General features: G+C 38.6%; 1 protein-coding gene and 1 long non-coding RNA gene across 2 annotated transcripts; one reads left to right on the top strand and one right to left on the bottom strand.

Annotated features, from left to right (window-relative positions):
* Positions 1-677: 677 nt before the first annotated feature.
* rab3ab (RAB3A, member RAS oncogene family, b) lies at positions 678-24,953 on the top strand. Its single transcript, XM_042515283.2, has 5 exons — positions 678-775; positions 14,706-14,930; positions 20,348-20,466; positions 20,942-21,066; positions 21,617-24,953. The coding sequence occupies exons 2-5, from the start codon at positions 14,706-14,708 to the stop codon at positions 21,805-21,807; spliced, it is 660 nt and encodes a 219-aa protein (XP_042371217.1). The 5' UTR covers positions 678-775; the 3' UTR covers positions 21,808-24,953.
* LOC148189547 (uncharacterized) lies at positions 8,768-19,278 on the bottom strand. The gene is made up of 3 exons (XR_015776593.1): positions 18,795-19,278; positions 14,701-14,893; positions 8,768-9,463 (listed from the first exon to the last, which is right to left on the bottom strand). It is a non-coding gene; the product is annotated as an uncharacterized LOC148189547 (long non-coding RNA).
* Positions 24,954-25,047: the final 94 nt, after the last annotated feature.

The raw sequence follows: 25,047 nt of genomic DNA, 5'->3' as shown, positions 1-25,047 counted from the left end.
TCAGACACCTCTTACAACTAGGCTATTTTAACCTGTTAAAATGTATTCATAATTATTAAAATTACCTATTTAAAACTGTGTTACATAATTATTCTAATATTTCAAGCACCTTTTCAGAGTCTTGTTGTCCTTGTTTGGTTTTTTTTTTTTTTTCTAATTTTCTGGTAGGTTTTCTTGTACTTTTTGATTACTTGAGTCATTTCTTTTCATTGCACACTGCCTCCTTCCCATATTTTTGAAAGACAGTCAAATTGCTGAGGTCTGAAAGGCATAATAATACCAGATGTCAGCTGCAGGCTAGAGGGTCGAAGCAAACATCACTTGAGCCGTTACTAACTTAACCCTGGCTGCAATTTACATAGACAGCATAAAGACAACACACCACAATTTTTACCGAACCACGTGAGATCGAGTTTAGGCTTCTTAAAACTGAAATGCAAGAAACACCTTTTAATTTTTTTTGTTTTAAATTAGTGAAATGGAAGCAGCCTGATCACGTCTTTCTTTTTTTTACATAAGTTGAAGTAAATAGGTTGAAATAAGCTTTTGAAAATGTGCAGTGATTTTTTTTCTTCCAATAAAAAAAGAAAGAAAAGAAATGAAATCACTTAAATTTCAATATAATTTTCTGTTATTTTGACTTTTAGTTTTTAAAGACTTTTATTCTGGAATTCGGACCCGGATGCTGTGTTGCCCAGCCTGTGTGCTTTGACAGTGGTAGTGTTTCTGCGGGTGCTGGACGCGGTGGATAGCAGCCGGATAGAAATCTATAAAGGTGGGATTTCTTTCTTTATTAATCTTTTGCATTGACACATATAGGCTGTCATAGTTAAATGTATTTTGTCTTGTGTTTATTGTTTATGAGCGCTTATATTTGAATATCTAGTAAAGGATTTCAGATTAAAGAAGCTTTTGCGTAAGATGCTTGCTTTATAACAGCTGTTTCCATTTGAAAAAACATAAAACCGTCGTGGATGAATAAAATGCATATTAATTCGTGTAATCTGTGAGTCTGGACGTGAAGGCTGCTGCTGGATCTCTGGTTTGACTCGGGGCCTGTCCTGCAGGAAAAGGCGTTTCATACCGTCCGATGATTGAAATCATGAAAATGGGTCTAAATGTCTCTGAGGCAAGAACAATAGATTAAAATACATTCAGGCCAATATTAAAAAGTAGCGTTTTTTAATTGCCTTTATGATTTTTGACACGCACATTGATTATCAGTAATCACATTTTCACGATTATTCTCATGAAACGGCCCATAGGTCACGATAGACTCGCTATTAGTCAGAATATGTAAATGGTTATAGGAATATTAGTTTGTAATTTAATACGGTGAGCCCTATGGAGCACTGTTGTGTTTCTATGGTAGGGTGAAACATTCAGTCCTAAACCAATCATATCTCGGTTGGTGCCTTAATGGAAATTTGCGTGCATATTGTGGGCATCCCACACTGCAACAGCACATTTTAGAACAGAATGCATGAATATGGAAGGTAGTAAAAAAAAAAAACAAATAATAAACTGGCTTGCAAATACAAACTAAAAATATGAACTATATTAAAGTGTCTTTTAATATAGGCTTCATATTGTAATGAAAACATACATTAAATGCTCTGTTTATGGACTGATAGTGGCAATTCAGTCTATAGATGAAAGCATTTATGTGCTGTGCTGTGTGTGTGTGTGTGTGTGTGTGTGTGTGTGTGTGTGTGTGTGTGTTAAAGACAGGATTGGTTTTCATCTACCTTCACCTGTTGTTTTCAAAGCTTTACAGTATTGAAAACTGTTTAATAATGTAATTGTTCTCTGTCTTGTCAGTCAGCAGATGGCATTAAAATGAATCATAGTACAGAGCTGTGTAGATCAGATTGAAACTCCACTGGCAGTGAGTTTTCATTTTGCCTGCAATGATTGATAAAAGTTTCACATGTTTGATAAGTCTGAATGTGAGCTGACAGTCTGCAGGTCACATCTGCACTTCCTCTGCTAAAGTTACTGGCATGAGACATGAATGCAAGAGTGGCGCATCTGCCGTTTCACACATATCTGTGTTGCCTGTGACAAACGCTGCAACAGTACCAACTGAGATCAGATTCATACGTTGGATCGATACCTTTATTACATTTCAGATATTAGTCTGTCAAAGTTATGAGTCTGGTCTGACCCCAGCTGCAGATTAAGACATTTTTTATCTTAGTAAAGAACTGCTGTCACTGAAATAATTGGTTTCAGTGGAGGCTTGTACTGTAGTCAAAAGTTGCTCTTTTACACACTTACATGAAAAACAAAAACTCTGAAACGGAAGCATGACATTACACATACTGGTTATTTTTAGAGCAAAACAATGCTGAAATATAACCACAAGGTATAAGTAATTTGCAGTTTTTAGGCCAAACTTGTATTCATAATTGGAAGCGGTCCTTAAAAAGCTAAATCAGAGACCTCTATGTTATATTTTTAAGCGTCATTATCTTTGGAAAATGACAAAGGAAAGTCTTAATTCATAGAATAAGTGCAGAAAAAAAGGCTTTCAGCTTCAACAGCAAGCTTAACATTGTCGATCAATATGTTTTTAAAAACTAAAATAAAAAATAGTCACATAAAAACAAGGAAGAAATGTGTCACATAAATATTTATTAAGTGCAGACCGGTGTATAAAGAGATGCTGGGCTGTTTTAAATCCAAAACGCCCTGGATTCACCTGCCAACTATCTCCAAAAACACCTCCCACATCCAGGCTGCTCCCCCCTCTCTGCTCTCTGTTTGCTGTGCAGAAAGAAAAAAAAAGAAAGAAGAAGAGATGCTATTTTTAGCTTCCCCTCCTCTCATCTGCATCCCCACGCTTCCTAGAAAAGGAGGCACGTGATTGGAGGAAAAAGGGGAAAATGCCGTCTCAGGCAACCTGGGAGCAGGACAGCTGCTGCAGACAGCCACTGCATCTTCTCTGTTTTAGTGTTAGTTATTGTTTCTCACACACACGGCTGCTGTCTGCTGATGCACTTATAAATGTTAAGTCAGGTGAACTGTTAGATGGGAACGTTAGCTTTATTTTAATTATTTTTTGTACATTTATTTTACAACTTTGTGTTTTTTAGTGTCCCTTTTTTCCTCCCTGATGAGAAAATATGTCTGAAATTTAATTAGTTATTTCATTTCTTATCGTCAAAACAACTAAATACTGCAGTGTGATTTTGGGTCACTACAACATCCAGCCCTCACATTTTTTGACAGATATTTTGAGTTTGAATCATGCTTGATTCAATCCAGCACACTCTTATTTTATATGAGATTTTCCAGCTTCCCAGTTCTGGTCCTGGTTGTGATTCTGGGTGTGAAATCATCATTTTCATGTTTGGTGGAACATTTTAGATCTGTGAAAACTGTTATGCTCTCAGTCTGTTCACACTTAGAGTCGGTTTGCAGCCTATTTTCAGTGGTGGAATAAGTATTTTAATCGTTTAAGTAAAAGTAACCTAGCAAAAGTATACCATGCCATAAAAATAAAGTAAAACGTACAGATGCATTTGCAACAAAATGTACTTAAAGGAGCAAAAGTGAAGGCCACCTCTATGCTGACTGGCTCCTATTATTTTTGACGTGCAAGAAGTACTTTAATGTTGAAGCTGATAAAAGGCCTGATCTTACATTATTTCACACTTTTCATAATGCTCAAATTGAAGGAACTGAACAGAATTACAATTCACTAATTGCACATATATTTCATATGACAAACAAATTGATTTACTGAATTTTAACTATTTTTAATCTGTGGCAGCAAACAATGAAACACTTAATATAGTACTTAAGCACTGTATTTACATTAATGTAGTGTATTACTTTCCAATACTGCCTATTTGTTCTAATAAGGAGTGCAAATACACACATTTGATTCATGCAAAGTTTAACCTGGTTGACTTTTGATCTGTGCAGTGGCAACACACTTCAATGTCTTGCTGATACAAGGAAAAGGAAGGGATTTACAACCTTAGTAGGAAGCTGATGGCTTGTCAAAGTTCCTTTTTCTACTACAATTGAGTGTAAAGAGTGCAGGAGCATAAAACAAGAGGGGAGCTTAATGACTGGCAGAGCAAGGATAGATTTATAGTTTTCAGTTTGTTGAATGTTGAGTAAACGTGTGCTTAATGCTGAAATTCACGCTATAGACACTTTTCTAGACTTTCTACTACATGCAAGACATTTCACCCTCCTAGTTTCATTTTTTTTTTTTTGTTTTGATATGCTGCATTTGATTGTTCCTGTAGTGCCAGTTGTGTGGGTTTGGTTGCTAGAAAGTACCATGAACTGTGTATTTGGAGTGCTTTTGGTTGTACATACTACAAAACAGATGATGTAAAGAAGTTTAAGATTTTGTTGCGTTTGGTCTTCTTGCACATGAAACAGCTTGGCGGCTCCTGCAGGCAAGATATTTAGTTTAGCCAGTTAGGCAAGCTGACCCTGTAAGTTCCAGCAGCCAGTGATGGAAGAAGTACTTAGAGCTTTTACTAACAAAAAAAAATCAGCAATAAGCTACTAAAGTAGTCACAGTGACGGAGAGCAGGTAGGAGGCTTGGACCCAAAAGAGGCAGCTGGCAGAATCTAAAGATTAATTTCAAAAAGTGTATAGTCTCCAAATCAGGCAGGCACAGGAAAAGAGGCACCAAAACTTGAAACAAAAAATGAAGACGAAACTGACAAAGAACAAAGGAACAGGGCAAGTATAAGTAGAGAGACACTAATTGGGTTAGTGGGAACAGGTATAGACTGCAGGCCTTGTGAGGGACAGGTGAAGCTCATCAGGGCGAGGCAGACAAAGAAAACTGTCAGAAAAACGCACATTAACAAAATAAAACAGAAAAGCACTAAGCAAGACTGAAGAATAGAATTAAACAAAGAAGAAAATATGACTTAAAGGGAAAGTAAAAGTTATGCATTCCAAAAAGTTCAAAAGTACAAGCAACAAAGTGTACATAATGTAGCAAAAGTAACAATACTCGTTATTCAGAATGGCCCATTTCTGAATAATGTATTACGTTATATTACTTTATTATAAGTATTGAGGCATTACTGTGTTCATCACCTTAATGATGGAGCTGGTAAAGATGGTGCTCATTTTAAAGATTTTTACTACTGCTGGATAGTTTAATCTATAATAATACATCATATATTATTATTATTATTAATTTATTATACTTTGTATTAATAATCTGAATTTGCAAAGTAGTAAAAGAATAAAGTCACAGAAAATGGAAATACTCAAGTAACATACAAGTGCCTTAAAATCATACTTAAGAACAGTACCTAAATGATTGTACTTAGTTACTTTCCACCACTGCAAGCTTCTTATAACTTCTCCAGATTCAGCAATCTTTAATTTAAACCATTGAGATTAATCCTAAATCAGAAAACTTCAGCATGTTTTTCCATGCTTCAGGGGGGTGTTTTCGTCAGTTGTCTCACAGGTCCTCAGTAACTGTCTTTAAGTGGGACGGTGTTTGGATGATGGGATCAGCTGAAGATCAGCTGTCCGTCCGCAGGAAGCCAGCCACGACTGATTAAATGAGCCTGACTAGCTGGCCGCAGCAGCACTTAGCTGTGGATCAATCCAGCTCCTGGAGGACGTCAATCTACTTTAGGTGACAGGTTTAGAGGAGAGCTTGATGAAGTCATCGTCCAGCACAGACACTCTCAACTCTTAGTCATGATTGAATTAGGATTTAAGAAAAACACTTGGTTAGAGAGGATGGCTTGGAGGTGTAACTGCCATCAACGAGCTTCTGAGTCGCTTCAGTGGAGAAGGATGAATCTATAACTGTGTAACCTGTAACTTCTTCCTCCATAGTGTTTTCATAATATTTGATGTAAAGTTACACGTAAAAAAAGAAGCTTAATATAATACAAAAACTTCTTCATTAGTAACTCAACCTCAGTGCACATGCATATATAAAACCACAGATGTTCCATGTTTGGGCAACCCATATCACCAGTAAGGCCCTGTTTACACCTGCTATTAACATTCGTCTCAGGTGATCCAGCTCTATGATTGTCTGTTCTCAGATGGCGTTAGAGAGCATCTCCACATGTGCCATATGCAAATACACTTGTGCATCATTTTAGTTTGGAAGGACCAAATATGTTTGGCGGGAGGCAGCAATATACTTCTGACTAGTCTGTTTAAAATTATAAGAAGTGCATTTCACGTGCCTTGGTGTGGGTCCTTAATGTGTTTCATTCAAACCAAATCGCCCAAGATGTTGGACATGCTTGTAATATACAGTATATTATGTATGCAGTGAATGTTTTGCACTGTAAAATGACAACATTGGTGCAAATTAGTAGGTACTTCCTCCTACACAGAAGACGTCAGCTGAGTAGGCACACCGCTCAGAAAGGATGGCCATATGCGGAACAGATCACCTCCCACTGTGGTCTGAGCGAATCTCTAGAAGTTTTAGTGTTATTTGGCTATCATTATTATTATCAGCTCTCTGATAAAATCAGGCCTCGCATCCTTTGTGATAGAGGAGCTGAGTCATCTTCTGCGGTTAGTGTCATTGTCCATTTAGTAGTCTTGTTTGACCGCTCAAATCCCGTTCTTCCTGACATTCAGTCTGGTCTCAGGGCCCAGTGTCTGGTCATCAAACTGCAGGAGAGGATTACACTCTCAAAGTTAGTGGACTGGACCTTTAAAGTGTTCATTAATTCTAATTATATTTAATTAATTATTTGTTATTTTTCATTTTAGAGATTGCTCCATTTCTCGAAGCATCAAAATCACTTTGACTCACAAAAAATATGAAAAAAACAAACACCACACTGCATCACACCACTTTTGTTATTTTTGTCTCAGGCACAGTATCCAGTTTTATTTGTCAAATGTTAAATAATAATGATGAAACTCCATCGATCCCGTCATTGGGGAAGCTGAGTTGTGAGTCAGCACATTCAGCAGGGAAAAGGAAAAATGGAGAATAAGCTAAACATTTAAAAATAATAATAATAATTTGTTGGACAAAAAAAGCCAAAGTTGTCACCTTTGGCTGCAAGAAAAGCAGCATATTTTACTATTTTATTATATTTTTCAGGCAAAAAAATCATAGATGAATCAATAATAATAAAAATTGTTAGTAGCAGTCCTTGAAACAGAGCTCCAAGTGTCACATAAATGTAATGTATGGTCCGCTGAACAGCTTGCAATTTCTTTAAATCATAAGTCGTAACAAACCCGTGTGTCCGGGCAGCGCTCACATTTCAGCACACCCGAGTTGACGCCTTTGTTCAGATGTAGTTTACCATCAAGGCCAAATGAAAGCAGCAGCAATGCCATGCAGCCAGAGAGACATTTGCATAATGAGAATTTGTTAATCACTTTGAGATTAAACACAGAGGCCTGCAGTCTGTAAGCTTCTGTATCAAATTAGTGTTTGGTGAAGATTAAGCCAACTCTCTTCTCCACGGCTAATCTGAGACGCAGAGGAAAGGCTGCAGTAACCTCACCACGTACAGCAGACATTCAACAGCCAACAAAAGTCTGTGATAGTGTTTGACAAAATCCAGGCTTCCAACTGTGGCTGCTAATTTTTAACCTCCTCTAATCACAGCTATTAATAACTGTCACATGCTCGCATTTGGTTTTTAGGTTTTTAAACCAGCGCATTGGTCCAGAACAAGCTTCACAAATCCACATCTTAAGAAAACATTAGGAGAGAGGCAGAGGATCAGATCAAGCTGTGGGAAATATTCCTGAAGTGCTCATTTATTTTCAAATAGAAATATGTTGTGAGCAAAGAAAACAGACTAGTCTTTGACTAAAAGAAAACTTTTAGTCAGAGTACAACCTAAATTGGCTGTAAGACCTTGGCTTGAATGTCTATTTCTAAGTTTAAAACTTATTGCCTAATGTGCTATAACTGCAACACCACTGACTCAGCTCAAAGAAACACGTCGATAAAAAGCACACAGGCTGAAATATCTGCCGAGCTGAGTAGACACTTCGGTGCAACAGTAACACAAGCAGATACATTTTTAATAAGGTTGGCCAAAGACAAAATTGAACACTAAGCCCCGACTGTGATCAAGTGTGATCTCACTTCCAGTAGGTTTGTTTTAGTCTTAGCCAGAGAAAAAGTCACTTTTTTGATTTAATTTGTTTTGGTTGACAGTGACAAATAGTCATTGTAGGTTACCATTCTGTAATATTTGGTATTTTTTGTTAAATTCTGTGTTATGTTTGCATTTATTTAAAATCTTCCCCCATGACATTATCATATAGCATTTTGATTAAGAGCCAAATCAGTTGTGTTAATGAGTGTGTTTCAGTCCACCTGTTTTTGTGTGCATTTTCAATTTGCGCATAATGAAACGCTAACAGTGTAAGACGTTTTGCAAAATAGTTTCTACCCTTGGCTGAGGAGAAATAGTTCATGTATAGATCAAAACAAAATGCAAATGTGAACAGACTCACTAAATAAATCATGACGTGACTTTTTTGTGGCTAAATTTTCTTCTGTCAAAACAAGACTAACTTTCAAATGTATGTATAGACCAAACATAAATGCCATATTTCCATCATGTTTTTCCACATTGTTTTTGTTATCTTGAGGCTTGTGCTGATTTTCTGGAGGTTTAAGTCTGCATAGCATTTGGATGAAAATTTAGCTCATAATATATAATGTGGGGAATATATATATATATATATATATATATATATATATATATATATACTCTTATGTAATATCCCTTTAATGCATCATGTATTAACATTTGTTTCATTCAGTCAGCTACACAATAGTTTTGCTTGGCAATTACTGGGTGTAAATATCTATTAACAACTAATCAATAACTATTCTGGTGGTGCAAACCATCTTGACTGAGAGACAAATCTTCACTTAGAAAGTATCTTTAGCATTAGCTAGACAAATTCTGAACTTTGGACGGTATGAACACCTGTCGGGGATTTTGGAACACGGTTTTTCTCTCTGTTCTTTTTATTTAATTTTCAGACCAGTAAAACACACACAACAATATTAGCTGAATAGCATTAGATCATATAAATATATTTTCCTGTTAAGAGAATCTAAAATGTTCACTAGACTGCAGAATCATGTGACAATCGTTCGTAGGTGTGTTGTCCTTTGAGTACTGTTAGATCGATGCATTGTGGGACGGAGTATCTCTTGTGGGTCGGCTGATTCAGTGAGGATCTTTGGCTGTCAACATACTGTACGTCTCCTTCAACCTCTGTGTTTGTTCTCATTTCCTGTGGTTGGTGTGGATTACGCTCTCCCCCTCAGTGAGTCACACTGCAGTTCACTTCACTGCAGAGCACAGAGACTCACATTTTCAGTCATCACTAAAAGACTTGATTGGATGCCGATCAAGTGCAGCAGGGTTAAAACGCTGAGTCACAGCTGATATGAAGTTGTTTACATCCATCACTGATGAACAGTGTAGGAACTGTGACCTGTTGTAAACGTTGGAGACAGAGAGTAGTTGGACTAATTAACACAAATAAGCCTTCATGTTGAATGGCTGCCTAAAAATACTGATGCAGTGTGCTGAAAAAAAACCAAAACATTGAAAACATCAAACTTTACTTTTAGTTTTTGATTGCACATTATATTATGTTGAGAAACTGCACATCATTTCAAGCAATTCTGCAGCAATTTAATTATGTGGACCGAATCACTGTGATGTTGCGTTAACAGTAACAATTGCTGCTGAAATCAGCAAACTTGTTTATTTCTGTTGTTATTTTTAGCTATAACTGTTTCAAGATATATAGTTAAACAAGGTGGTCCAAAATACCAGATGTTTCTGCAGTGCTTATTTTATGTATGTGCTGCTTTGCTCGCACCTCTGATAAACCAGATGTACTGGCATGGAAGCTAAGCAATTGCACTGCTGTGAGAGGACGCTGCAGCAAAACATATTCGAGCCAGCCACAAAATTCAGTATCAGTTAAAGTGTTTGCTATATTTAGGGTATTTTCACCACTTTACCTTTCTGGTGGAGGCAGTGGTATATCAGCAAAGTCAATGTTTTTGCAAAATGATTACTGTTTTCGTCAATGGAGTCTGGTGACTTCGACAGAGCAGCTTCAGTTTCCCATCAGAAAGACCAGAACGGGTAAAGCAGCGGGTAAAGGTAAAGCAGTGAATTCTTTTTTATATGGCGACGACATCACATAAAAATATGAGTTTTAAGAAGTGAGTTAAAAGAGGTTAGTGATTCTAATTAGCAGTCATAATCTCAGGTCACGTTAATTCCAACATGGTCACTGGTCCTGGAACAACCCCCAGGCCAAACTTGAGACCCTTACCTCTTCAAATGATTTTAAACGTACAAGAAAAAAGGAAGGGGTCACTGCTAGCTGTAGTTGCGTCAGTTAAGGTGTCGTTGTTACCCAGCTGAAAACCCATCTCTCCTCCAATAACCTCTACGAAACATTTCAGGCTGGATTCTGCACTAAACACAGTGCAGAAACAGCACTCCTCAAAGTCACAAATGATCTCCTCCTCTCCTCTGACTCTGGACACTTTAACATCCTCATCCTCCTCTACCTCTCTGCAGCCTTTGACACCACTGACCACACTCTCCTCCTGTCCCGTCGCCAATCCTCCCTCAGCATCACTGGCACTGCCCTCACCTGGTTTAAATCTTATCTCACTAACAGACAACAATTCATTAAGATCAATAACTGCACCTCCTCCACTGCTCCTCTGTTCTACGTTGTCCCTCAAGGTTCAGTACTTGGTCCCCTCCTCTTCATCCTTTATCTCCTCCCTCTTTGTGACATCATCCATCGCAATGGCCTCCACTTCCACTGTTTGCCGATGATATACAACCATACATCTCCACCAAAACCATCTCCACTCAAACCCATACCACTCTTACCAACTGCCTGACCGAAATTAAACTCTGGATGCAAACAAACTTTCTCAAACTGAACTGTGATAAATCTGAACTCATTATTATTGGCCCCAAATCCCTCAAAAAGTTGCACAATGCTTAATATTTTGTTTTTTTTCACTGATAAACTACTACAATTATTTATTAAATTCAAGCACAAACACATCTGGCAACTTCGCTTAAATTCAGACTCTCCCAGGTCTGAGTGGTAATCAGCAATATGAGCAAATATGATCAGATTTAAGAAATTCAGTCATTTTAAAACCACATAGTATTTAAATACCTTCTGCTATTAAACTTAATTATTAATAACTGCAAATAATTGATTCAAGTTGATTTTAGGCCTCAGTTGAGGTCTCTTATTTTCCAGCAGGCTGCAGATTTGTGAGGAATTATTGACGTCACAGGCGGAGCAGAACCCGTCATCAACCAAATACAAATTGACAACCATGCTACTGCATTTTTAGATGTTCTCAGAAAATCTTTCTTTACACAAATTAAAGCAGAAATCATCAAAATCATTTTTTGTGTGATTTCTGCTTTTATTTTTTTTGTTTCAGCTTCCTGTGTTGAACCCCACTTACATTGAGTGTAGCAGGTTTGGCGATATCTTCAACCCACATCTTTCACCGCCTTCTCAGCCTCTTTGCATAAAAACACAACAATGTGTTGAGGAAGGGTCGGTGCTTCTTCATTATTAAACAAGCATCTCTGTGTGCCTTCATGTAAACCGATAGGCCGGAGCTCTGAGCAGGGTGCAGTTGTTTTGTTTGTGCTTTATTCCCTGAGAGTTCTCGTGTTCCACTGCAGCCGAGTGGAGATAACGGTCTAAATATAGAGCAGGGAGCAGCGACTCCAGGGCCTGTGGGCTCGAGTCATTGTGCTCTCAAGAGTCAAAAGGTTTCCTGAAACCTTTTAGCCCTCGTAGCCCTGAACTCCTGGAGTCCACTGGCAGCTTGTGTAGTTTCATACCAGCAAATGCTAGAGGCCGGACAATTCACAGATTACACCATGGTAACCGTGCTGGTTTCGTAATTTGGTCATAATCAATCAAGAGTTTTCAGCCCTAACCGACAAAAGTTCCCGAATTTTTTCATCTCTCTGATCAGACATTTTTGTTGCTATCTCTATTTAAATTACCATTTTTCTTTATGTTTAGATGATGTCTTCATTTTTGTGCAAGCTGCATGATAGAAATGTCATACACACACCCACTCACTCGCTGTGAATTCTCCAGCTTTGTTTACTCAGGGGCTCAGTCGACTTTACAGACTTTGACTTTGTACTCAGGAACTGGCAGGTTTAAATTCGATTAATGTCCGATCGAATTGATTTGGACATTTCTCACATACAGCTTCTCCCGTTATGTCTAGATATTTTCAGGTTTGCTATGCATGTATGAGAGGGGCCATGAATATCTTGCCACCATCACTGATGACAAATTGAGCTTTGACTCTCACGTTGACACTGTCTGCAGAAAAGCTCATAAGCACATGTATTTTTACCATAAGCTTTGTGGTTTTAATGTCGATTAGACTTTTATGAGAATGTCTTACTCTGTTTTTTTTTAATCAGTGCTCACTTTTTCCTTTGTTTGTTAGTTTGGGTCACTGTCTCTTAAAAACAGGAACTGACTGGGAATTGTTTTGGTGTGCAGTAAGATTGCTGGAGTGCCACTAAACAATCTTCCTCACCTTTAAAAGGTGAGGTCTTTAAGGAAGGCCAAGTCAATCCTGGCCGACCTGAACCATCCACTCTGCAGTGAGTTTTCACTGCAAGACTAACAGACTGAATAATTCATTTGTTCCTGCGGTCATTGGTTTTTAAAATGATTCAATGTGATTTTAAATGTATTGATTTATTGTATTTATTGTATGCACTAATGTACTTCTGCTGGCTGCACAAGAATTTGCACCTTGGGGGACAATAAAGATTTCTTGACTTGACTTGAAACGTTTGCAAAGAAGCCAACATGCAATCCTCCCAAATTTGAACAATGCATCATGGGGATATGCAAAAGCAAGTCGACTGGTTGATTAAATTCCTGTCAGGAAGCAGATTCAAAACAAAGAAAAAAAATATGATTGTTACAGAAATTGTAAACAGGTTTAAAAGGAATAACCACTCTCAAATCATGTAAATGTTCACCTACGTGCAGCCTGGAGAAGCATGTTTACACCTCGATCCAGTTTAGGGTTTAGTTTGTGTATCTGAGTCACATTCAGACAGTTAAAGGAAAATTTGGATATTTGTCAACTTGGGTGTTAATCTTATATTTTTGTTGGTCATGAAAACATTTTACTCACCACAGTTGTTGCAAAGATTTAAGAACTTTAGCGAGCACAAAATCAATGTGGGCAAGCAGCGTGAGACTCCGAAATCTCAAACACTCTTTGAGTCCGATCAATAGTAAACATAGAAAGTAGTTCCCTGGAAGTCATGCAGCTCTTGAAGGAAATCTATTGATCCACAGAAGAGGTAGGCTGATATAAATATCTGCCATAGATCGTTAGTGTGTGTCAGCTACTAAATCTAAAGTTACCGCTGTCATATAATCATTTGTTTGTGGTGTGGTTGTTGGTGTAGATGTCAGGCTCCTTCTTTCCTGTAACTTCGGCTGTGAGCATGAGACCTCGTCATGCAAGAGCCATAAACATTGTTTGTCAGACCTTACCCTAAAAGGATCTAACTGTGACAGTAATTAATGGGATATCTACACAAGCTGTAGATGTTAAAATATTAGTTCAGCTGCTGAATATCAAACTCCAAAATGACTTCGACCCTCAGCTGCTTGTGCAATGAATTATTTCTCACACATCTGATTGTGACTGATTGAGTCATTTGCCTCCAACCTTTTTGCCAAATTGAGAAAACGCCAATGGGTTTCTGTTTTCCCCTTACGTCCCAATGTGCTGCTTTGATTAATTACCATAAAGCAAATGTGCAGTGTTTAAGCCTGACTAGTTAATCACCATCATCTGTTAGGCTGAGTCTAACAGATGCTGCCAGAATCTCATCTTCTGTTGGAACACTCATTAAATGTATGACCTTTACTATATGAAAAATTACCTCTGCCATTTTTAAGGGTTTATTTGATTTCATTTTTCTTTAGTGTGTGTTTTGTTCATGAGACAGACAGACATTAATTCAGATCGGACAGAAACCCCAGAGTTCTGTCCGACGCCTACATCAGGGGGATTCAGATGTGCCTGAATGAAGGATTGTGGTACTCTGCTCCTTGTCTGCCAGTTCATGGATCCATTCCCCATCACCAAGGAGTTTAAACCATGAAGTCCATACTGTATCTGCATCTAAATCAGAAAGAGTCCTCAACTATCTTGGCTATTATTGTTTTCAAATAATGGATTAATGGTTTGGTTTGTAAAATGCGATTTTTTAAGTCTGGTAAAATATCCTACAGCCAAAAGAAAGGTATTCAAAAAGCTTGTTTTGACCAACGGTCCAGAACCTAAATTTATTAAGTGTACTCTATTAGCAGCACAGAAAAACAGCAACTCTATCTCAAACTGTCATTTTTTTGTCATTTTTGCATGAAAAAAATGTTTCACTTAAAATGTATTTCCTGCCCGTTCTCGTTCCAAAGTCATCATATATCACCACTTTTTCAATGATTTCAGAGTAAGATTCCCTTACCTTAACCAAAAGTGCTAATGTTGCCTAAACCCGAGAGTCTGGAGGCAAACCAAACATTTTGGTGTCTGAGTCCTGCTCTTACTCACCTACAGCAGTGATTTGATTATAGTTTTGTGTTTCTCCTTTGTTTCTTACCGCAGATGGCCTCAGCAACAGCGACCTACGGGCAGAAGGAGTCTTCGGACCAAAACTTTGACTATATGTTTAAGATCCTCATCATTGGCAACAGCAGTGTTGGCAAAACCTCCTTCTTGTTCCGCTACGCTGACGACTCCTTCACGCCGGCCTTTGTCAGTACGGTGGGCATCGACTTCAAGGTGAAGACCATCTACAGGAATGACAAGAGGATCAAATTACAGATCTGGGTAAGATACATTGACTTTCTTGGAAGGAAAGTAAATAAAACTAAGATGATTTACATTTATGAATTCAGTGAATTTGAGGCTGATGTTAAATAAGTACATTCCATTGATTTTCTTCCCTGTCATAACTTGTTGTCCACACTTTACCCCGTTAAACCATCACCTGCAACTGGCATTTTCACATATGACCTTAGAGCCACATTTCCATTGTTTACCCTGTGATTCCACTGTGTGCCAAGTGTCTTTTCTTTCCTCTACGTATTTCTACAGAGTTACAGGATCAATTTGTTGAAGGTGTTTTATTCTAAAGCATACCAGCACGAGCTCGACTCTTGTGAAAAGGATGATGCTCTATCCTCGTAATATTACTGAAGCAAAAACCTGAATGTTAGTCGTGTTTACTTACGATGTCTAATAATACAGCAAATAACATTTCTTAAGATATTTCATAACACGTCCAACAGAGCAGCAGGCTCAGTGAAGCACTGCCCTGTGGTGCAGTTTTATTATGCAAACTGTCCTCAGATCACAGTGAACACACAAATTTGCACGCAGTGTTGTCCTCTCTGCAGCCTGCTCATTCAGTTTACCCTAGGAAGGGGTAGAATACAAGAGATGTAATGACCAAAACATACAGGGAGTAACACTGATGTGCCCTTAGCAACAAACAGGGCAGTGTTTGTTGCATCAGAAAATCATAACTGTGTTGTCACCTGAGGGCTCAGCAGTAAATACAATCATAGAGTGAGGACAAGCTCCCCGAGGAACCCATCACAACGTTATTCCCACCCTTTACTACTCGTTCTGCTGCAGACAGAGCAGTAATGGTGAGCAGAGCCTTGTGTGCATGCGTGTGTGTGTGTGTGTGTGTGTATGTGTGGTGTGTGTGTGTGTGTAGAGCTGTCTCTGATGTCAGCCTTTGCCAGGTCCTGCCTGTGGTAAGGGGAGACACGATCAGCCAATCAGAGCACAAGAAATGGATGACTGTGCTGCTCTCCCCTCCCCCACTACTACACATCTCACCCGTGTAGATATCACCCTCCCTGCCATACACACGTGTACACTTGCGTGCATACACACACATAAAATCCCCCACCCCCATCTCTCAGCAGTTCTCTCAGCTAAGAGTAAAAGTGAAAATGGTTTAATTAATAATCTGATAAGTCAACATAGTACAGTAGGCCTATATAGATTTATTTCACAGTGTTCAGTAATCCCCTTTTTATAGATTTATGCAGACATGTGATGTGTACTTATAGTGTCATTTTTATTGTCTCACTTGAAACAGTGGCATTTTTTTAACTCAGTGTTTACTATGTTGAACAGTAAACACTACTCCTTTGGCGTTCTGCACTTTGGACACCTTTTCTTTTTTCAGATGTTGGGCTGACAATTTTATCACTGATTACTCTTCTGACTGACTGATTAATGATTTAGTCCATAAAATGTCAGAATGTAGTAAAAACAAATGTCCAGAGCCCTCTCTTTCGAATGATTTGTTATGTCCAACCAACCATCTTAAACCTAAAGATATGACACTTATACATCATATAAAACAAAGAAAATCTCACAAAAGGTTCAAGGTCCATTGTGTAGGATTTATTTATTTATCTGTCGGCAGAGATGGTAATCCTCATAGCTATGTTTTTATTATTTTATGTATTTTATACCTTATCTTATATCTTTGTTTTGACTTGTCATTAATTGAATTAAATCAGTGTTCTCACACAAGTCTAGAAAGTAGTGAAAAAAAACGAGTTAGGATTTATTTGAGGTGATTGAACAGGTGATTGTTATCCAAAGTTAGATCTCAGCCCAATTTCTCAACTTCATATTCTATTCCCATTTGCACACAATGACAGGTTATTCAGTAACATAATTAATAACTAACTGACTGAGCTTGTTTTTAAAGTGCAATATGCAGACTTCTAGATGCCCCATTAAATGTTCACTAAAACTGTTTTTTAAACTTTCACCTATCATAAACAACAAAATATAAATATCTGTAGTCTGACACTTAAAGAAAGGCTAATTGCAAATATAAATACAGCTTTAGCAAAATTCACCTATGTTGCTCTATTTTAAATACATGAACTGCTGCATGACCTTCAATAATATTAGAACATTTATAACATGATAATGTCCTGCAGCCCAAATATTTAAAAAATGGTTTCATTTTCCCCTCAAATCTTTTAATAACAATAAAAGAATGAATAGGTGACTTTGTCTTTCCTGCATTTCTCAAGTATTCATGCCAAGTTTACGTCCAGCCCCTCACCGTACTTGTACTGGTTAACTGTATAACATTTTGTCTGCTGGAAAAGGAACTTTTTAATTTTTGCATTTAAGCCGTTTGATCATCTAAAATGTTCACAGCTCTAACTTTGTATCAGAGCTAATGGTGAACACAAAGATGAGTACTTCAATGAGTTTGTTATATAAAACCACTCAGTGATACCTACGCTACTACATATTTAAGTGTAGATCTGATACTCTCATCCTGAGCGGACTGCAGCACATCGACTGGATGAGCAGGACATAAACTGCAGCTGCAGAACATCTTAACCAACCGTATGGGACGGTCAGAACTGCAGCTCTCTGAGAATAGATACCATATAATATTCTTTAGTGTGACTGAGTGAATATTCACATCAATGAGTCCAAGAAAAGAAAAGTAAAGAAGTGTGTTGGTGTAAAACATGTTGGTTTGACTGTAACTAGACTGTACGTTGCAGTCCATATTAGTGCTTCTGTGTGTTGTGGTTCAGATGCATCATGTAAATATTAAGTCCTTAGAAAGTTCAATAACAGGTAGAAACTACAAAGGTATATTCACTGTGTACAGTGCGTGGTATGATGTGTCTATAACAACTGAAGTAACAATATCAACCACCTATTTAGCATTCTTAAAGGGACAGTTCACCCAAAAATCAAAACTCCACATTTTTCCTCTTGCCATTCTATTTGCTATTGTCTGCTACTGTCATGCTATTTACAAATTTGATTGTTTTGCTGTGACTTGCCGAATGTTGAAGATAGCCATGGCAATGTCTGCCTTCTTTCCAATATAACAAAATTAGATGCCACTCGCACTTGTGGTGCTCAATGTGCCAAAAAATACATTTGAAAAACTCAATGGCACTATCTCTTTCCAGAAATCATGACACGGTTGATCAAGATAATCCACAGACTAACTATTTTGAAATGGCCTTTCGAACAGTACATACACATTTGATGAGTGGTTTGTCACACACTATCACTGTAGTAGGAGTTGAAAGTGGTTTGTATGAATTCTCATAAATGCTGAGGTACACCAATCAGCTGGCTGCTCACAGCAGAGGCATTGACTACAGCAGGTTACTTCACAGTACATGTCAGTCTCAGTCTGTTGCTCCGCTGACAGCAGAGGGATGTAGTTGGACCAGGAGCTGCTGAGTTGGGTATCAGAAACACTGGACTTTAATACTCTGAGCATTCATTAGAGCTTAGCACTGACATTTGATCTCACCTGGGTCTGTGGCCAAGTACGGAGACAGAGAGAGCAAGGGAGGTGATGAAGATTTTAAGAATGACTGGAAGCCTCTTAACATGCTAGCTGTCCTGGAGCCACAATGTGTCAGTCGGACATATTGAATGTTTAGACTTTTTTAGGCTCAAGTATCCTGAATCATTCCTCAAACAAGTTACTGAATTGCTGCACAGTGTACTACAATCTACTTTCACAAAAACACTTCGATATTATGCCTTTTTATTCGTAATTTCCTTTCATTTTTTGTTTTGTTGTGATGTATTTGTTCATATAAACATATACACACACATTTAACACACACGGAGTTGCCCAGGCGCGTAGGAAGGAGGAATCCTCACCTGCTCATAACTGCAGCCTCCGCGCCACATCTTCATAAGGTAGTTGTGCAGTCTTGAAGCACGGTGCCGGGTTAGCCAGCTAGCTACACTGACGCAGCTAAGCTAAAAACAACAGCACCTTCACGGCTCACGTCCACAGAAAAGCCCTCGGCTGCTTGTTGGAGAACACCGCTGCCACCAATATAACCGAGCGTCCTGGGTTCACCTAACCGAATAACTAATAAAACAATAAACAGGACGGAAGACTGTGTGACAGCTTTTTATTTCGCACAACTTTCGCAAACTGCACGAGCCCCGAAAAAGGTGGATAGAAGTTCCTCAGTACTTTTTTCCTGTTGTACGGAAACTCCAGTGGGACACACAGTAGGCCTCCAGAACAGTTTGTTACAGTACAGTCCATAGACATATATGTATATTGTCTATGCTATAATCTATAATAACTGCCGACCCTAAATGTAGGTCTAAATAACGGTTTAATTTAGAACAGCTGTAAAGCGGAGTGATACATGAAGAGTTATAAATCCCAGTGCATGAGCACTCATAGGCTGTGTTCGAAATCATCCACTCATTCACTCACTCCCTATCCACTACATCATATACACGATGTAGGGAACGACGGGAGGAGAATTCGGACACTACACGGTAATTTCCTGAACGTGGTTGCGTCAGCAGATGCGCCATGGTTATTCAACTATAAATACCTGTAGCAGCCCTAATTTCTGGACCCTCAAACACTAAAAAATACAAATGTAATGTTCAAACAGGAATGACAAATATGAATTCTGAAATTTCTTTTATTGATGAATATGCACCACTAGAATATATCCCATCCATGCAGAGCTTCGGCCTGAGAACAGCTGGTTGTGCTTAATGCCTCTAGAATGCCTCTCCACCAATTAAAATGGCATTGTAGGCGGTACAGTCTACGGTCGGAATATATATAAATATACACGCACACATATATGTTTGTGTGTGTGTGTAAGGTAGTAAATCTTGCAGAATTACACAACTTCAGTTGCTAAGGAGTAGTGTCCTGTAACTAATCAAGTAGTTTGAAGTAGAAACTCAGGTAGCATTAAAAAGGGAAATGGCTTGAATATCTGCACCCTACAGATTTTACTTACTTACTTTATCATCTTGCCAGCCAAATTCATTAAGCTAAAGCAATGAGTCATTGGTGTGTTACCTGCCAAAGCGGCTGTTAAAATTCATTCCACTCTTGCAGCTTATAAGAATGTAGAATTTTACTCAATATATTTTCTGCTGATGCACCAAAGCTTGAGAATCGAGTTGGTGTCAGTCTGAGCAGTGTTTCTTGTTATAATTTTTTTGTCTTTAAAGTTTTGACTTATAGGATAAATGATGATATTGTTGGTGCTGCAGAGTGTTTTCAGGGCTTGTGCCAAATATTGGACATGTGAGAAAAGAGGAAAAAGTACCATTTAGACTAAAATTTTATCCTCAACCTAATCTGTCAGAAGTTACTGCAAAGTGAATTTTTGAGATTTTAATGAAAACTATCTGCTACTTTTTTTTTTTTTTTTTCTGTCCAGGACACGGCAGGTCAGGAGCGTTACCGTACCATCACCACGGCCTACTACCGAGGAGCCATGGGCTTCATCCTCATGTATGACATCACTAATGAGGAGTCCTTCAGCGCTGTCCAGGACTGGTATGTGATTTGGTTGGGGGAAACGTGCGTCACATGACCAGAGTGTAAAATGTAACCCTGGAGCTTTACCTGTAAGAGAGAGAGTTGTGAGAAGGATGGATCAAGTAGTATCAAGATAACCAATGTGGAAATAGATAAAGAGATAGACTGACGAACAGAGCACATGATCCGGTTCAAGTTTCTGTATGTGTTGTTTTAAAGGTCCACAGCATCCACATTTGTCTGCTGCTGGGACTTTGGTTCAGTGTCTTTCATCTGTCCAGATTTTGAAGTTTATATTGATTTCTCTGTGAACTACAGCATGTCAAAGTCAGGCCTTTACTTTTAATTTCTGATTTTAAACTGGAAATAAAAGTCACATTCAGGTTTCAGAATTGGATTTCATAACTAAGTTCAGTCGCTGTGATTCAGAACTCAGACTTCAGGACACGTTCAGCCTGCATGCAGTGTGATCACAATCTTTGTCGGTTCTCAGGTCGACTCAGATTAAGACGTACTCGTGGGACAATGCCCAGGTGCTGCTGGTTGGGAACAAGTGCGACATGGAGGACGAGCGAGTTGTGGGTGGAGACAGAGGCCGGCAGTTGTCTGAACACCTTGGTGAGTTTGTGGAGTACAAACACACACACTCTTCAAATCTGTGACTCATTGGTAGGTAAACTGACCAGCGGTGAACTGACAGGCAGAGAGTTTAATCTTTGTCATTATACCCTTGTAGACATGTGTGAACTTTTGTCATAATTAGTGCATGAGTTCTTTAGTGTTTTGTGAGGTCACAGTGACCCTGACCTTTGACCACCAAATTCTAATCAGTTTATTCTTGAGCCAAATTTTAAGAAACTCCCATAAGGCCTTCTTTAGATATCACGTTCACGAGAATGAGACTGATGCAAGGTTCAGTCCAATGAAATGTTTGTGCTAAATTTGAAAAAATAAAAATAAAAAAATCCTCAAGGTGCTCTTGAGATGTAACCTTCACAAGAATGAGAAAGAGGAGGTCACAGTGACCTTGTACTTAGACTGCCAAAATATAGTCAGTTCATTATGGTGTCCACATGGACGTTTGTGCTAAATTTAAAGAAATCCCCTCAAGGTGTTCTTGAGATATCACTGTGAACTAAGCATGCAGTTGCACCTGTTCACTCTCCAGGTTTTGAGTTCTTTGAGGCCAGCGCCAAGGACAACATCAACGTGAAGCAGACCTTTGAGCGCCTGGTCGACATCATTTGTGAAAAGATGTCAGAGAGCCTGGATGCCGGAGATCCCGCCGTCACAGGGGCCAAACAGGGGCCCCAGCTGACAGAGCAGCCTGCTCCTCCTCACCAGGACTGTGCATGTTAAACCTGACTACTCCACCCAAACCCCACTTTTCCCCCTCTCCCTCCTTGTCGTCCCTCAGCTGGACACCGGGGCCTCGGGTAAAATCCTCCCATCACCCTTTTTGCTCACTTTCTTGCTTCTTTCTGTAACCCAGCAAGGATCATTTGCAGAGGGGCACAAGAACCAGGTTGAAAAGTGTCTGAAATGCTCTGAGATGCAAGTGGACCTGTGCTAGAGTTGTGTTTGTGTCTGGTTCCTCCACATAAAAGAGCCTAGAAGGTGTTTTTTGATCAGTGTGGGTTTTGGTCTGATGCCAAAGCAAGTTCAATCAAACCAGAGTGTTTCAGACTCTTTTCAAACCAGGTTCTTGAAGGTTTCCACGCCATCGTCTGTTGTCTCCCTGTTCCTCAATGTGGTTCTGTGTGAAGGATTTGACGGCGTCCCTCCTCAGAGTGCCATTTAAATCCTTCCAATGTTTACAATACTTTGTTTCATGTCAGTCAAATGTCTTGAAAAGATGTCAGCCTTTATGCGGGAGAAATGATCCAGCTGAAATCTGCCCCATACTGATGTGTTATGTTTCTTTTATGATTCTGGATGCAAGCAGAGTCAAACCTGCATTTCAGTTGTGGTCTCACGTGTTGTCTAAACATGGATATTGCAGGTTTCAGCAAGTTTTTTGTTTTCATTATTCATCTGAGCCTTTTCATTTGGCCTTTTTTTATGTTTTTGTATTCTGGTGCCCCATTCATTCTTTTAAGCACTGGGTGGGGGAAAATATGAACAAGATAGAGCTACGTATAAAAAAAAATGCAAAATAATTAAGAGACACATTTTATTTAATTATTTATTTCAAATGTACATATACATGTTGTGCAGTATATATAATATCTACAGGTATGCATTTCTTGAAATGAATTTGAAAAGGTATGAAGTTCTATGAGGATAGTATCAAATATAAGAGGTCTTTGTTGTTGGGTTTGTTTGGGTGATGTGTGGAATTGTTTGCACCCTCAGCAGCTCCTCCGCGAGTTGTTTCATTTCCCTGTCAGTTCGGTCTCACGCTGCCTTTTGAAGACATCAGAAATTTAAACTTCCTGCTAAGAGACCCTTTAAATTTCAAGTCAGAAAATGTTTATAATCCTCCAAATCCCCTCAGTGTGATTTTTCTGCACTGCTGCTAATAAAGTGAAGCATTTTAAAATGACGGGAATATTAGAAAAGGCACTTTGGGCTGCATCATAAATGCGGTGTTAAGGCGGACAGTGACTGTTGTAAAGCTGACATCAGGTGTTTTTCAAAATAAAACAAAGATTTGAGCTTTTGGATGGCTCAAATATGTATTTTATTTTACTCCTGGTGAGCAATAACATTACCACTATCACTTAAAGAGGAATTTAAGGACATCTGGAAAGCATTTTTCTGCAACACAGCTGTGCAGGTGTGCTTGTGAACATATTGATAATACAGTATCTTACATTCGACAAAGAAAATTGTGCATGATCATTTAGGTTGAGATGATATAATTATAACAGCTGACAATTTCTTGACTCCTGTAGCAAATGAATTTTTTTCATCTCCCTGATGGCTGTTTTGGAAGTCAGCTACAACAAAACAACATTTCCTGAAACATTTATCATTCAAACTTTACATTATTCTGTAAAGCATGATGAAATGGGTTTGGAGGATGCAAACAATGTTGTTCTGTAAGACAATTCTATGGTATTTTGTCTTTTTTATCTGATAGTTTGATCTCAGAGAGTGAATGGAAACATCATAAAACAGTTAACAGTCAGAAATTTAATGTTTCCTTGTTGAGCGACAAACAGCCCGACAGTGAGGAACTTCTTCAGAATCAGTATTACGTCTGTTTGTTTTTGTGTGATGTTCCCTCTGATGCTCAGTCTTCAGGTGGAGTACGGACAGCACTGTTTCAACAAGCATCAAACAGCTGGAGGCTGAAAGGTCCACAGACCAAGCTGCTGCTGAGTTTCTCACACTAGTTAATGCAGCAACTGAATATTCTGCTTTGAGGTTTTCTCGGTTCCAACGTTGTGTGAACAAATTTCTGCTAAAGGCTGTTTTTAAGTCGACATATGATCACTCAGTCTTGGCATGCATTATCCCCCTTACACCAAATACTCAGAACATGTCTGCACAGTTGTTTTAATACAGTTTCCACAGTTAGACCTGGTTTGACGTGAACTACTTTTTCACTTCACCAAAGATTGTTGCAGAAGCATCTTACTGTTTTGCTGCAAGTTTATAACTGTAATTAAAACAAGTGGTGCCTGGGATTCATGTGAACTCTGGTCAATTGCAGAAAAAATGTCAATGATATGCTTCTGGGAAATGCTGTTCTTTAAAATGCTGTTGTTGCCAGTAAAAATAGGGATAAATAGGATGGATTGAGAGGGCAAAAATAGTGACTGGGACTATGTGATTGAAGCAAATCTATTCCAGAAAAGCATTTATTTGGAGTGTAATTGCTGCATTGACTGTCAAGTGTAGCATACAAACCTGAAATCACAGATGCGATATCAAAGTTTGAAAAAATGAGAACCCAGTCTGTGCCCCACCAAAAATATTGGTTATTATAATACAGGGAGTGATGATCAAGACAAACCTAGGACATGTTTTTGACCCTGCGTATATTTTATTTCTTACTGGTTGTGACTGTTTCTTCTCCAGTAAAAATCCAAACTTTTGAACTGTTCTCTCCTTTCTAATATGTCTTCCTCTCTATATAAACCAGATCTGTAAATACTGTTGAGTCATATGTGTGGATCGTGTTGTATCGACTCAGGCTTGCAACTAAAGAGAAAAACAAAAGAGGGAAAAAAAAGTCAGTGAAAAAACCCCAAAAGAGCAATGTTGTACTGTATCTGCATTCATTACTAGGCTTGCTCGTGAATGAATGTGTCACTCTGTTACAAAAGCAATACCCACTACAGTATCTACACACAAAAAAGAAATGCCATCAAGCTTGGTAGAAGTTGCCGACTGTAGATCTTCTACTAGCACGCAGGAACATGTACTTTATTTGGTCTCGTATCACTGCCTCTTCACGTCCTCCTCAGTTTGGGCCATAAAGATGAGAGAATATGCTGTGGATGTTTTTATCTGTACTTTGTGGTAAAACAATAAAAAGTTACTAACAATCAGTGGATTCTTGTTTCTGAAGATTTTATGCCTTTGGGTCTGAGATGAGTACCTGCTACCTCCTCCCATAATTAGCTGATATTTGGATGTGTACTAATT

Source organism: Plectropomus leopardus, chromosome 5 (assembly GCF_026936395.1).
Source record: "Plectropomus leopardus strain MGB_pleo_1.0 chromosome 5, ASM2693639v1, whole genome shotgun sequence".
Taxonomy (NCBI): Eukaryota; Metazoa; Chordata; class Actinopteri; order Perciformes; family Serranidae; genus Plectropomus; species Plectropomus leopardus.
Note: the sequence above shows the minus strand (reverse complement) of the source record. Positions and strands in the feature narration are given on the sequence as shown.